This window comes from Camponotus vicinus, unplaced genomic scaffold (assembly GCF_025532165.1).
Source record: "Camponotus vicinus isolate PSW18456_S1 unplaced genomic scaffold, iyCamVici1.0 SCAF_10, whole genome shotgun sequence".
NCBI classification, from domain to species: Eukaryota; Metazoa; Arthropoda; class Insecta; order Hymenoptera; family Formicidae; genus Camponotus; species Camponotus vicinus.
Window position 1 is genome coordinate 12,863,327 of NW_028141946.1, and position 14,221 is coordinate 12,877,547.

The 14,221-nt window shown below is 37.6% G+C and overlaps 1 protein-coding gene across 1 annotated transcript; it reads right to left on the minus strand.

Annotated features, from left to right (window-relative positions):
- Positions 1-10,341: 10,341 nt before the first annotated feature.
- Positions 10,342-10,959, minus strand: LOC145960079 (uncharacterized). Its single transcript, XM_083079349.1, has one exon. It carries the CDS (start codon positions 10,957-10,959, stop codon positions 10,342-10,344), a length of 618 nt encoding a protein of 205 aa, XP_082935475.1.
- Between the last annotated feature and the right edge of the window lie 3,262 nt (positions 10,960-14,221).

Sequence of the window (14,221 nt, forward strand, 5' to 3'; positions counted from 1 at the left end):
GGTCCTCTACTGTTTGGCGATATTTGTAATAATTAACGAAAAATTAATTAAAGAAGATTGGCCAATGCGCGTGGCTAGAAGCGTGCGGCGGCGAAGGCGGTCTCACTGTAACATAATGGCGGCGCGCGGTGATTGGGGAGGGGATGAGCGATGAATGTGTAGTCACCGCGCGCCGCCATTATGTTACAGTGAGACCGCCTTCGCCGCCGCGCACTTCTAGCTACGCGCATTGGCCGATCTTCTTTAATTAATTTTTCGTTAATTATTGCAAATATCGCCAAACAGTAAAGGAACTTCCTTTTTAATTTGAGCCAATATACCTTCACACTTCGGGACCGCGAAAAGTTTTCAGACACCCTGTATGCAAATTTTGAGACTCGAAAAATAGGTAAACGATTCTCGTCAAGTCGCTATTACTCTGCTTCGAGCATTCGTTCGGTGGTCTCCTTTTCGGTAAGGGAATCTAATCCCTTTTACACGGGGCGGGACCAATGCGCGATCTTTGATGGTTAGGAATGAGAGCAGGGTAATGAATTAATTAAGAAATTTAGTTACAAATTTAACATTTATTTAAAAAAAATACTTGGTAAATTTAAACATAAGAGAAGAGAAAAAAAAATTATAATTAAGTGCGCTATATTTAGTGTGTGTGGGTGTATGAGTGGATATGTATGTGTGTGTTTTCTCGCGGGTGTTACACGAGTACGGAGATCGTCAGTCGAGCAGATTAAGAGGGGATACTATTTTTTATCTCTATGCTTGACCGGAAATTACAATGATTTTGAGTTTTCTGTGCAAATGATAGTTAATTCTGTGTGAGTGTATATGTGTATTAATGAGACAAGGAAGGTTAATTAGGTATGGAAGGAATTAGATTGTGGTGGATATCTTCTCCATAAGAACTCTATGGGTATGGCTAAGGGATAATCGGTAACTGGGGTAAAGCAGGGGATAATGATATTAGGGGGAGCGACGTTCAACTGCGCAATATGGGGAGATATATGGGGCCAGGTCCTACGGTAAAACAACCTGGAAGGATGGGACCTGTGTACTCAGGGAAAAGGAGGGTGAGGAGTGTCGCGATGCGGAGATCGCTAGGATCGATAAAGGAATAAATCGGAGGAGGAAGAGAAGGGAAAGAGGGGGGAGATGAATTTAGTAGTGGTACGTTAGAGGGAGGAGGAGGAGGTGAATTTGGTGATGGTTCGTCAAGGGGAGGAGGAGGAGGTGAATTTAGCGACGGTTCGTTAAGGGGAGAAGGAGGGGGTGAATACAATTGAGGGTCAGATGGAGGATCTACTGTCGGGTTCTACCTCATATATAGGGGAGTACTGGGAGGAAGGGTTCCTGGAGATAGGTAGGGAGTGTTTCGTGGATCTTCTTGAATGCTATTCAAGAAGATTCGTGCAACGGGTAGGTTGGTGTTGATTTGGCTTAACTCTAATCTGAATGAGGGATCGTTCACAGCTCGGGCCAGTAAATTCCGCGCTCGACGGTTCCGACGGTATCTGTTCCGTTTAGCGCGACGCCTCTCAGAGTTAGTGCGAGTGGAACGGGATCCACTGAGAGCAAGATAATAACAAATAAATAAAAATAAAAAAAAATGAGGAAAATCGAGAGACCGCGATGAAGAATCGGATGGACTTACTATTTTATGGATGCTGATCGAGCTGATTGTCAAGAGCTGTTCGTCGAAAAGCTGATGGTCAGAGAACTGGTCGGTTGCTGATGCGCAAAATCCTCTAGAATATCGTGATGTCCCCGTCGATGAGGGAGTCGTTTCGATGAAGTTGGATGATAGTTATTCGGAACTTGTACCACCGGGTATAGATTGGTCACGACTGGAAGGACTTGCACCGGGTATAGACTGGTCACAACTGAATGAATGCTTCCTCGAGAGCGTCCTTTTTATACTCTGTCTTCGGTTACCTTTTGCATATCTTGTCCTTCGACAAGGTTTGCTCAGGTGTTCGTTAGATTTCCCGATTCCTTCGTAGATACATATCTTGTCCTTCGATTAGATTTACAAAATTTGTTCAGGTGTCTAAAGTTTCGATTTTTGTAAGTATATTACATTGTCGATCCTTGATAATTTAGGTTTCATTCTTGATATTTATTCAGGTGTTTGTGATAAAATTTTATATCCTCGATTCCCTATCCCTCGAGATAGATTATAGGGTTTGGTCAGAGATATTTTCTAAATTTTCTCACGTCGGATATTTACGGATTATTAGGCCCGAGATAAAAATATATCAGTATGGACAAACCCTCGCGGAAGGAAGGAAACGTGGAGTCGGCTGAACGTAACATTACTATTATCAGTATCCGATTCTGATTCTATGATATCATTGTTATCAAGAACATTAGAAGATAAATTATATCCACAATGTGAATGAATCTGAGCAGTTTCATCATAATTGCTTGTATATGATTCAATATTTTCATTTGGACATTATACAATTTAAATAATTTACGAAGTCTTCTGTTTTTTTGTCTTACCGATAAATTTATAAAATTTTTTTGAAATGACATAAAGATAATGAAAAATAATAATTAATATTTTTCTCACGTACTGAAAGTAATAAAAGTTGCCCAATCGTCGAGTCCTTGTAAATAAGAAAATGTGCCTCTGAACAAATTTCTGTTTATCTCCGCCATTTATCTCCGCCGTTGGTCAGGATCTCCGATAAAATTGCAATAATTCGTCTACTGTCTTTTTAGAAAAAACCCATACAGCACAGAATATTGCAGCAATGTTATTGCAATAATATTGTTGTAACATTGCAGCAACATTGTAATATTGCCGCAATATTACTGCAATGTTCTGTGCTGTATGGAAAGAAATAAAACTATATTTGAAAACAAAGTAAAACTCATCTTATCTTAATACATCGGAAAATAAAACTTATCTTAATAAATCAGAAATTTATATACGAATAATGCTCATCTCATGCAAATCTTGAAACATACATAACCTCGATAATCACATGCACTAATATAATTGCAATCATATTAAATATTATATTAATACATATATATATATATATATATATATATATATATCCATTATATAGCAAATATGATAATATAGATTATATTAATATAATTTATAAGATATTTACCTGAAATTCTGTGCCCGACTTCAATTTCTTTCAAGTTAATAGGAAGATATCTCTATATTTCTCAGCAGCATATATACTTGCGCGCATGCGCATTTATATCAACATTAGTGAGACAACATAAAGATCTTTTTTAATAGACGTCTTTTAGAAAGATAACTTAAAGAACTCTTCCTCTTAACAATACTCACTGGGTGGTCGGATTTGGCGCAGTGTGTGCGTTGGAAGACGGGAATGTGGAAATGTTCACATTTAAAAATGTGTATTGTCACCTCGTCTTCGGATAATCTCTTGCAGACGCTCATGTATATTGTTGCAGGCTTTAATTATTGTCTGGGGAATTTCATTCCATATTTGATTTAGCGCTGTGATCATTTCCACATTCCCGTCCTCCAACACACACACACACACACATACACGCACACGATGCTCCAAATCCGACTAGCAATCTCCTCGTGATGCGCATCAGGTAATACTAATATTGGCGGTAAATGAACAAAAATGTGTAGGTAACTGTGATGTGTCGTAACTCCGCGAAAAAAATCAACAAACTTCATTTTTTTTAATTCACACATAAAAATCCATATTTTATGATAATTATCATGAAATTTGCGAGAAAAATTTATTCCACCCCGTGGAATGCGTCAAATTATGTAATTTTTTGAAGACGAAACACGTCCTTACTTTTAAGGAGATGACGAGAAGGGAAGAGGATAAATTCTAAATCTGACAAATGATTTTTAAAATAGAGGCTTTAAGCTTGAGAATGAAAAAAAAATTTTCAAATATGACTATTTTTGGCCGGAGTTATACTTATTTGAAGTTATGCGAAAATTTGACATGAAATTACCTATGCGATAATTTTGTTGACGAGTGTATATATCTTTAAATTCATGGATTTCATTATCAAGTGCCATTATTTCTAGTTTAAAGCGTCCTAATAAGCAGAGTTGTGCTCTAATCATATCATGTTGATGAGTTAATGTGTATTTATTACACACGGAAAAAAAAATTTTCTTGTAATTATTTATTTTAGGGGAGCAACCTCTGATGACTTTGAGCTTGACATATGTTATAGTGGTCACCCTTCTGAGTAACTTTCAGGAGGTTTTAACCGTCGCTCGTAATTCGTTGAAAAGTTATCAAAATAAGAAGTTATAATGGAATGTAAATTTTATTAACACCGTGTAGATAAAATTATAGTATACATATATAACCTATATAAACATGAATTGTAGTCTCTGTAAAATTCTTGATTCTTATTTATATACAAGTGTTCAGTTGTTCCTTAGACATTAAAACTAAAATTTGGTTTAAATAAAAAATAGATTTGGGCTAGGTTATATCTTTCGAAAGTGGAGCCTCCCGCATGGGGGTGGAACCCACTGTATCCGCGCGTATACATTTTACTTTGACTCTCGCAGAGAGTGAATTTTGCTTCACCTTGCAAAGTACACGCGAAGTCCACCCCACACCACCCCTGAGTCAGCACGAAACGAGGTCTATCCCATATCACCCCTGAGTCAGTGCGAAACGAGGTCTATATTGTATGGTTCCATATGGGTTTGCAACTTTCCATGCGAAGTGAGGTCCACCCTACACCACCCCTGAGTCAGTGTGAAACGAGGTTTATTATTGTATGGTTTCACATGGATTTGCAACTTTCCATGCGAAGTTAGGTCCACCCCACACCACCCCTGAGTCAGCGCAAAACAAAGTCTATTACTGTGTGGTTCCACATGAGTGTAATTTTCCATGCGAAACGAGGACCCATAGACCTCTCACAAGAATAAGTAATAGAAATTGTTCACAATGATGTCTAAGGAACAACTGAACTTGTATATGAATAAGAATCGAGAATACTACAATTCATGTTTATATAGGTTATATATACTATAGTTCTATCTACACGGTGTCAATAAAATTTACATTCCATTATAACTTCTTATGTTGATAACTTTTCAACGAATCACAAGCGACGGCTAAAACCTTCTGAAGGTTACTCAGAAGGAAGATCACTATAACATATGTCAAGGTCAAGGTCATCAGAGGTTGCTCCCCTAAAGTAAATAATTACCCCGAAAGATATAACCTAACCCAAACCTATTTCTAATCCAACTTTAAGTTTAAATATCTCAGAAATTATAAGAGATCGCCGATTAAGTTGTAAGGAAAAGTTACTCAGAGTCATGTCTTTGATAACATATGTCAAAGTCAAAGTTATACATGAGGTTGCCCTCTTTCTTTATAATTACCTTTAAAATAATTATAACACTAATTTTTTAAAATTTTCAAATTAATTTTTTAAAATGCAATGAACAAGGAACTTTTAATTAGTTGTTTATTCTTTCTTAAATTAGTTTAATGTTATTTAATATTATTTGAGCTATAACGTATGCAATAAATTTATTTGTTTATTAGTAAAAGTATTCAATTATTTTAAATATTTCTTTTGTTACATATAATAAAATTATTATCTTTTCTATTTATTTTATTGAGAATATTTGATTTTTTTTACTTTTTTACTATTATAATTTTAATATTTATCGAAAATCTTAAAAAATTTTGGATACTCAAGGTAATTTAATTGAGCTTAAAATCAAACTAAAACATAACGAGAACCTGATTCATAAGGAAAATTCTTTTGTACCACAGTCAAATAAAAAAAGTAGTCGATTATCTGATTCTTTCCAAAGTCATTAAATAAAAGAAAAGGGATTCTCTACGCCAATAAATAATAACTCACCAGCTCTGGATTCAGAAATATCAAATATTTTTTCACATAATTCGTCTGTTTTGAGTAACTTTTTTTTTAATAAAAAGAAAAAGGCTTTGGCATCGCCATTTAGCCTGCACAGTGTATGCTTACATAAGTAAATATGGTTCCATAGGTTAGGGAGTTTGTTTTGGAGTTATATATTGTAATATTGCAAGATAAAAGGCGCTAAAATGGAACCCGTTTTTTGAATAACAATATAACATCAGAAAGTAGTGCCCCCCTCCCCCTAGTGAATTCACAGATAAATTGGAATTACTCGGATCGAATTGGCTCGATATATCTACTAAAGAAAAATTTCAAGGTGTCAATTTTAACAAAGAAAATTGTAGTTCTAAAATCATTATACAAGACAATTCAAATAAGGACAATGAAAACATTATGAGTCAAAATAATAATAAAAAAATTAAAAAGAAAATGGCATGAGAGCCAACGCGCGGTAATTGGAGCGCAGAGAAGCAACAACACTTCTTTCTTTTTTCAATATTAGTTTATTAAAAAACACATTATAATAACAAAAAACGAACGTTTCATCTTTTGATCCTTCTTCAGCGCGATGTTAACAATTTATATTACAGATAGTGACGCGTTACATTAAACAAATTTGTTCTCGACGCGTAGGTGACGCTAAATTGCATTCCCGCGGAAGTCTAGTAAGCGCTTTGCTTCCAACAGTCAATTAAATATACTATAGTTATACTATGCGACGTCACAGCAGATCTTACAAATCGAATAAAAATAATAAAATAAATACCGAAAGATATTACACGTGAATAAGCTTCTTTGCTTAAATTAATAGTTAGAAGCATCTCACCAGATTCCGCGCTTTTTACAATTAATAATATAGTATGCCACTGTGCGCCCCATGTCGATTCGAGATTCGATGACGAACTGTATAAATATGTCCTCGGTTGTCAGGACGTAAACATGAACTCAACCAAGGACATGCGCAGTTGACTCAACGATAACAAACATACCGACGTGTGAACGAACGCCTCAAGCTTATTCACGTGTAATATCTTTCGGTATTTATTTTATTATTTTTATTCGATTTGTAAGATCTGCTGTGACGTCGCATAGTATAACTATAGTATATTTAATTGATTGTTGGAAGCAGAGCGCTTACTAGACCTCCGCGGGATGCAATTTAGCGTCACCTACGCGTCGAGAACAAATTCGTTTAATGTAACGCGTCACTATCTGTAATATAAATTGTTAACATCGCGCTGAAGAAGGATCAAAAGATGATCCGAAACGTTCATTTTTTGTTATTATAATGTTTTTTAATAAACTAATATTGAAAAAAGAAAGAAGTGTTGTTGCTTCTCTGCGCTCCAACTACCGCGCATTGGCTTTTATGCCATTTTCTTTTTAATTTTTTGATTACTTGAGCCAAATCTCTAATTATTAAAAATAATGATAATGATGAAGATGATCCAAGTTATGATGCAAAACCGACTACTCACAGTGCTACATCTGAAATGTCTTCAGCAATTGAAAAATCTTCAATAAAAGAAAAGTCTTTTTATTAGATGACTGTCCACTTGACATTCGTAAATTGATAATTCCGGTAACTACTTTTGAAAAAGGAGACAAAGAAACATTGTACTACGTGTGACGAATAAAATTTCATGTAAATTTAATTCTTTCACGAGCTGCACTTTCGACACCTCGTCTTTCAAAAAAAACAGCTTGGCTAACTAAATAAGAAGGGAGATATTTAACCTTGATGCATTGGGATGCGTCGGTGGCGACGTAACAACGATACGACATAATTTCGACTTATACACCATGTATTCATTTGAATATGGGATTCATGCAAACTATTTGTCGCGCGCGCTACCAAACACGTCTGGAACGATGAAGAGCGACTGATTTGTCATGCGCATATATGAGAGTCGTGAGCAAATGTCAAATGAATATGATAATACACGCAGCAGTTTCTCCTTACGCAGAACTTTCTCGCTTTTCGTGTTCATAGGAAGCAACATGATATGTATTTATAGTGTCTGGATTAACCGGAACGAAAACGGATGCTTCGTCGGAAGAATTCGTCCTGGCACGTGTAAGGAATAACAGCGTGCATGCGTGCGAACGATGTATTTTATTAATGAATGCATTTATTTTCAACACGGCGGACTTCCGACTTCGTAGTGTTTAATTATTATCTCGTGATCAAAATTAAGTTTCAAGATATTATTTCGTGATCAAAATTAAGTTTTAAATTATTTATTCGTATCAAACAAACTTTTTGCTGAAAAACTCATCATATTATCATCATATTTCTATATATTTCTTTTAATAATTACGTATTAAAATAGATATATAGAAATTATATATTATACACATTACAAACTATAAGCATCAGTATACAGTATACCTTACCATGTTAATTGCAAATTACATTTTTTCTTTCGAAACAATTATGTGTTTTTTTTACACCAATTGATTCCTCTTATCATTTTGTACATAAAAGTATTAAGGTAATCGAAAAATGAATATTTTACAAAATATTTTACGGTTTATGTAAAATTAAGAAATGATTTCAAGCCTCATAACTCGGAAAATACCTAATGAAAACTAACTTCATTATAGTGTTTTGGAAAGCTCTTGGGATGAGCTACAAGAATATGCAAAAGCATATAGGGTGTCTCATTTAGAAAGTTGGAGGTGACCTTCACGTGACCTTCAGGTGACTCTTCAAGATCAAGCTAATGGCACCATCTTATGTTCCCCTTGAAACCATACAACTTTTGTCTGAAACATTTTTCTCTAAATTGCTTCGTTTCCGAGATATAAATAAATTTGTAACACTACGTGGGCCACCCTGTATAAGCGCCTATCCTATCCTCAACATGGCGGCGAGTTATGTGTCATTTTCTATTAAATCTTACGATCATTAAAATGTGTCGTGACCTATGGCCTTAAGTATCGCCATGAAAAAGTATTGTATTAAAAATATTATATAAAAGTAAGACATTACATTGTGAGAAAAAATGAAAAGAGCAAATAATCATTTCTGCATCCGTCATAGAAAATGGGATTACATGACACGATGTTATTCACAGAGAAGCGATTATTATAATACATATGTACTATTTCTCTGAAAAGTAAGTATAGTTTCCAAAATTTGTTTTGCATAGGAATTAAATTACCAATTAACAGACAAATATTATTAATTAAAAATAACATTTCTGAAGCAGATAAAATTACAAGTTCGTTTCTTATTGATTCAACTTGTAATATTGGAGTAATATTTCTGTCACTAAATATGCGTTCATAATTATTCACTCGATTATTTAAGTGTTGTAAAGTAAATAATTTTTCAACGTTAATAAAATTATTCAGAATTTTTTCCGTATCATATCTGCATACACCTTCAAGCAAATCGTGCATTAGATCTATGGATAAATTATTTAATAAATGGAAAGCAGGTATCTTATTGAAAATACAAGGTTTTTGAATACCAAATATCTTTTTACTGCAATGTTCTGAGTAATTTTCAATTTTCCTAATTAATTGAGAATTTTCTACAAATTGTTTATAAAGTTCTGTTAGAAGCAGTGCAAATTCTACAACTGTACATAGAATTAAAACTGTTATTGAAACCTAAAATGCTATTTAATCCTAAGTTGTCTCCTGCTATATATGTAAGACTAAAGAAGATTTTATATTCTTTATCACAAATATTTATTAAGTCATTATTTTCTAAATCAGTTATTTGTTGAATAATGTTGTTAAATATTCTTTCATTACCAAAACATTTATAATCTGTATACTTATGGATCTGCAGTAAAAAGGTATTTTCTAACATACTTGCATATTCAGGTGGTAAGCAAGATATTGTGCAATAAACAGTTCCAATTTTTTTAAAACCTTTATGCGATCCTAAAGGATTACTTACTTCGACGTCATTAAAATATAAAGTCAAGGGTATTTTTATGTTTTCAGTGTTTATTTCTTGAGATTTCCATATTGTACCTTTTTTTTGCGTAAGGGAAATTCTCATGGATACCTCCTCCCCCCCGGGGAGGAAGAGGAGGTTATGCCGGACTTCTACCGGCTAAAACCCCTGCGGGTGTCCTCCTTAGCGGTTTACACGAGGGGGCCACGGGTACGCCAAAGCATTCTTCCGCGACCCCCTCCCCGACTTAGCTTCTATAATTACCGGGGGGGGACACCTCCCGGTACCAACAACGGGGGGGAGGAATATGCAGACGGGAGTCTCCCCGCTCCGCGTCTGCTCCCCACTCGCTGCGGCTCCTGGTAACGGGGCCTCCTCCAACGCTGATTCGCCGCGGCCCCTGGTAGCGAGGCCTCTTCTTGCGCCGAGAGGGAGGAGCGGGGGGGACACTACGGGGGCCATATATTAGCTGAGGCTCCCTGGTCCTCGGAACCCCCCTCCACTCCTCCACTCTGCTTATGGGGGGGCTTCTTTCCTCCTCCTCAGGGCGAGTCCCGCGGTGGGGCCAGAGGCCCGGGCAGCCTCCTTCTCTCCCATAGCACCCTCCTCGGGCCCTGCGCTCGTGGTAGAGGAGGCATCCTTCTCCTTTCTCTCCTCTCCCTTTCGGCTTCCTCCTTAGCCATCATAACGACCTCGCAGTAGCACGCTACCGCCCTCCAGGACTCCTCCGTCTCCGTCATGGCCCTGACGACCGCCACCAAGGAGAGGTCCTCACCTATAACATGGACCAGGGCACGGCGCTGCACCTCCCAAGCCACGCATGTCTCGAGAGTGTGCTGCGCCGTGTCCCGGTCCTCCTCACAGTGGTGGCACCCCGGGGACATCTCCCTCCCAATGCGGCACAGGTACTGACCGAAGCACCCGTGTCCGGTCAGCACCTGCGCCACCCTGAAAGTGATCTGCCCCCAGCTTCTCCCCACCCATTGCGCGAAGACCGGCAAGATCGCCCTCACCACTCTCTGTTCCTCGTAGGCCGGCGCAGACAGTTGTCTCCGCCAGTCCACGAGGACAGAGTCCGCCACCTGGCGTCTGATGGCATTCTTCGCCATCAGACCCATCGGTATTCCCCTCTCCCGGAGCTCCCGGACCCGCCAGTACATCAGTGACTGGCCCCGAGCCAGGAGCTCCAGGGGCCCCCGCTAACAATGCCGCCGCCGCATAAGACACCGTGCGGTATGCGCGGGCGGCCCTCAATACAATAGGCCGATGTGCCCCCCCCGCAGAAAGCCCCTAATTTTCCCGGACCCCGGCCGCACTCACCCAGATCGGAGCCCCATAGAGGGCCACCGAACCGACCGTGCCCACATACAACTTGCGGACACGGCCGTCCGGTCCCCCAAGATTGGGCAGCAGCCTCGACAGTGAGGCCGCCACACCCCCCCATTTTGGGGGCCAGCTGAGCAAAGTGCTCCCCGAAGTCCCACCTACCGTCAAGGTGGAGGCCCAGATATTTCTGTGCCCCCACCTCGACCCTATGTCCGTCCACTTTTAGGAGTAGTCTGGGGGGAACCCCTCGGGAGTCATCGTGTAAGAAGATAGCTTCTGTCTTCCGAGGGACCACCCCGGCCACCGCGATATTCCCCCTCGCGACCGCGTCCTCCCAGCTCCTTCCCCCAGCCACCACGAGAGTGTCATCTGCATAACAGATGACGTGGTCGCCGGGGGAAGAACTCTCCCCAGGACCTCGTCGTACGCGAGGTTCCACAACAGGGGACCCAAAACGGACCCCTGCGGAACCCCGCGACGAATCTTCCTCCTTCTCAACACCCCTCCGCCCGCGTCGCGAAAGATGATCCCCCTACCCTCGAAGTAGGCCCGGACCACCCTGACCAAATACCCCGGAACCCCATGTGCGCGAAGACCCGCGCCTATGTTATCCCACGGGAGGGTATTAAAGGCGTTGACTATGTCTAAGGACACAGCCAACGCCACCCCCCCACCTTGGATTATCCGCTCCGAGCAGGCCCACAGATCATCGATCGCGTCGATGGTCGACCGGCCCACCCGGAACCAAAGCTGCCAGATCTCCGCCGCAAGCAACATGCAACACGGCGTGGAGGGGGTAATGAGGATGTGAACGTAAGCGTACGTGTGAGCTCGGCGCTTCGGCTAGCTTCGGATAGTAGAAGAGGACAGAATACAGTCTTCTGTCTTCTTCCTACCAACGAAAGCGACGGCCGACGCGCGACGCTACACGCTGCTCGCTCCCGATATCTCGATATGCGCTCAATGTTTCTCTTACAGCTTTTTTATCGTATAATATGTTTATAATATGTATGTGTCTATATATATATATATATGTATATATATATATATATATATATATATATAATAAATATATTATACAAATATATATACAAATATAAATATATACTAATTATATTACAAAAATATATTATAAAACTATTTAATATAATAATTAAACTTGTTTTCTCCATATATATACATTTAAAATAATAAAATAAAAAAATTTAATGAGTGTGGCGATTTTCCATACCACCCACGGGGTATCACCAATGATGCGTTAGGTTTTTTTATGTGGACCTTCGCCTAGAGCCCTATTATACCACATTGCATTATTTTGTCATTTACAAGTATGTCTGTTATACAGACAAGATAATTTTTATACTCTTGCTTTTTACAAATATGTTGTCTGTTACACAGACAAGATGTTTTTAATACTTTTGCTTTCCACAAATATGATGTCTGTTACACAGACAAGATGTTTTTAATACTTTTGCTTTCCACAAATATGATGTCTGTTACACAGACAAGATGTTTTTAATACTTTTGCTTTCCACAAATATGATGTCTGTTACACAGACAAGATGTTTTTAATACTTTTACTTTCCACAAATGTGATGTCTGTTACACAGACAAGATGTTTTTAATACTTTTACTTTCCACAAATGTGATGTCTGTTACACAGACAAGATGTTTTTAATACTTTTACTTTCCACAAATGTGACGTCTGTTACACAAACAAAATGTTTTTAATACTTTTGCTTTCCACAAATGTGATGTCTGTTACACAGACAAGAATATTCTTAATACTCTTACTTTTTACAAGTATGATGTCTGTTACACAGACAAGATGTTTTTCACGTACTTATCTTTTACAAGCGTAATGTTTTTAATAAATTTATTATTTATGAGATGAGGGGCCAGCTATGTCAATAGTATCTGCAGCATGTAACCTTAAAATACTTTTATTTTTTTTAGCAACGGTAACATATAATTTATCCGCTGACATAAGAGACAAATGCTTTTCATCAATTTTCATTTTGATAGCTGTCTCGCCTCTCGTTTTTAATGCAGATTTCAATACACAAATAGCATTAACAGTAGCTGACGAAAAACTGTTACGTTTTTTTGTTTTTAAATTATTTAAAAGAGAAAACATTCTTTCCGGATCGGCATTTGAATTTGGAAGAGATCTAATAGTACTTATAACATTTGTTAAATTGGGATATTTAGCAAGATTATTGTGTCGATTTTATAAAATTTTTTTCCACATGCCGTCGAAATTTAATTTAGAAAAGTTTTGTTTTTCTTCCATTGTAAAATCTGATGGTAAGGCCATCCATTCCTTCTTTAAATCATCTTCATCAAAACCGCCGATAGTTTTAGCTATAAAAGAAACATCATTGAATGATGTTTCTCTATTGTTATCAAATAAACTTATATATGGTCGAAAAACTTGTAACTTTGATAAAAATATATTATTTAGAGGTAATCTTTTACGAATTTCTTCTGCAGCAGTCACATAAAATATTAAACAATTCTCTCGAACAATTGTAACTATGTTTATGTGACCTTTCAGCGTTAATTCGTTCAGATATTCCTCACATTCTGATCCAAAAATAATTTCATTAGTAGGTTTTTGATTTTCTTTTAAGGAGAATATAATATTTGAAGAAAATGGTTTTAAATATTCTTCTTTTATAAAATTTCGACAGATTTGGAAAAGAAAGTTTAAAGATTTTGGATGCAATAAATGAATCCTTGTTTCTAATGCTTGAAAAAATGCATTAAATGCATTAAAGAAATTCAAAACGTATTTTAAAAATAGAAAATAAGCTTTTATCTCTACGTTGTTCATCATAGACAATAGATATTCTCCAGAATTTGTTTTTTCGTTCACAACCATTTCAGTAAGAAAGTATTTAATTGTATCCCAAGATTCAAGAAGTCTTTCGATACATAAATAATGCGAAAGCCAGCGCGTATCACATAATTTCAATATTTTGCGATTTGTTTCTTGGAAACACTCACAAAATTCACGAAAAATAGCCGTACGTTTTGGACTGCTATTGAGATAAGTAGCAATTTTTTTTAGAAATTCCTCGCAATATGCAGGCA

Coding starts and splice junctions, on each gene's coding strand:
- LOC145960079 (XM_083079349.1), bottom strand. CDS start 10,959: ATGTACTGGCGGGTCCGGGAGCTCCGGGAGAGGGGAATACCGATGGGT.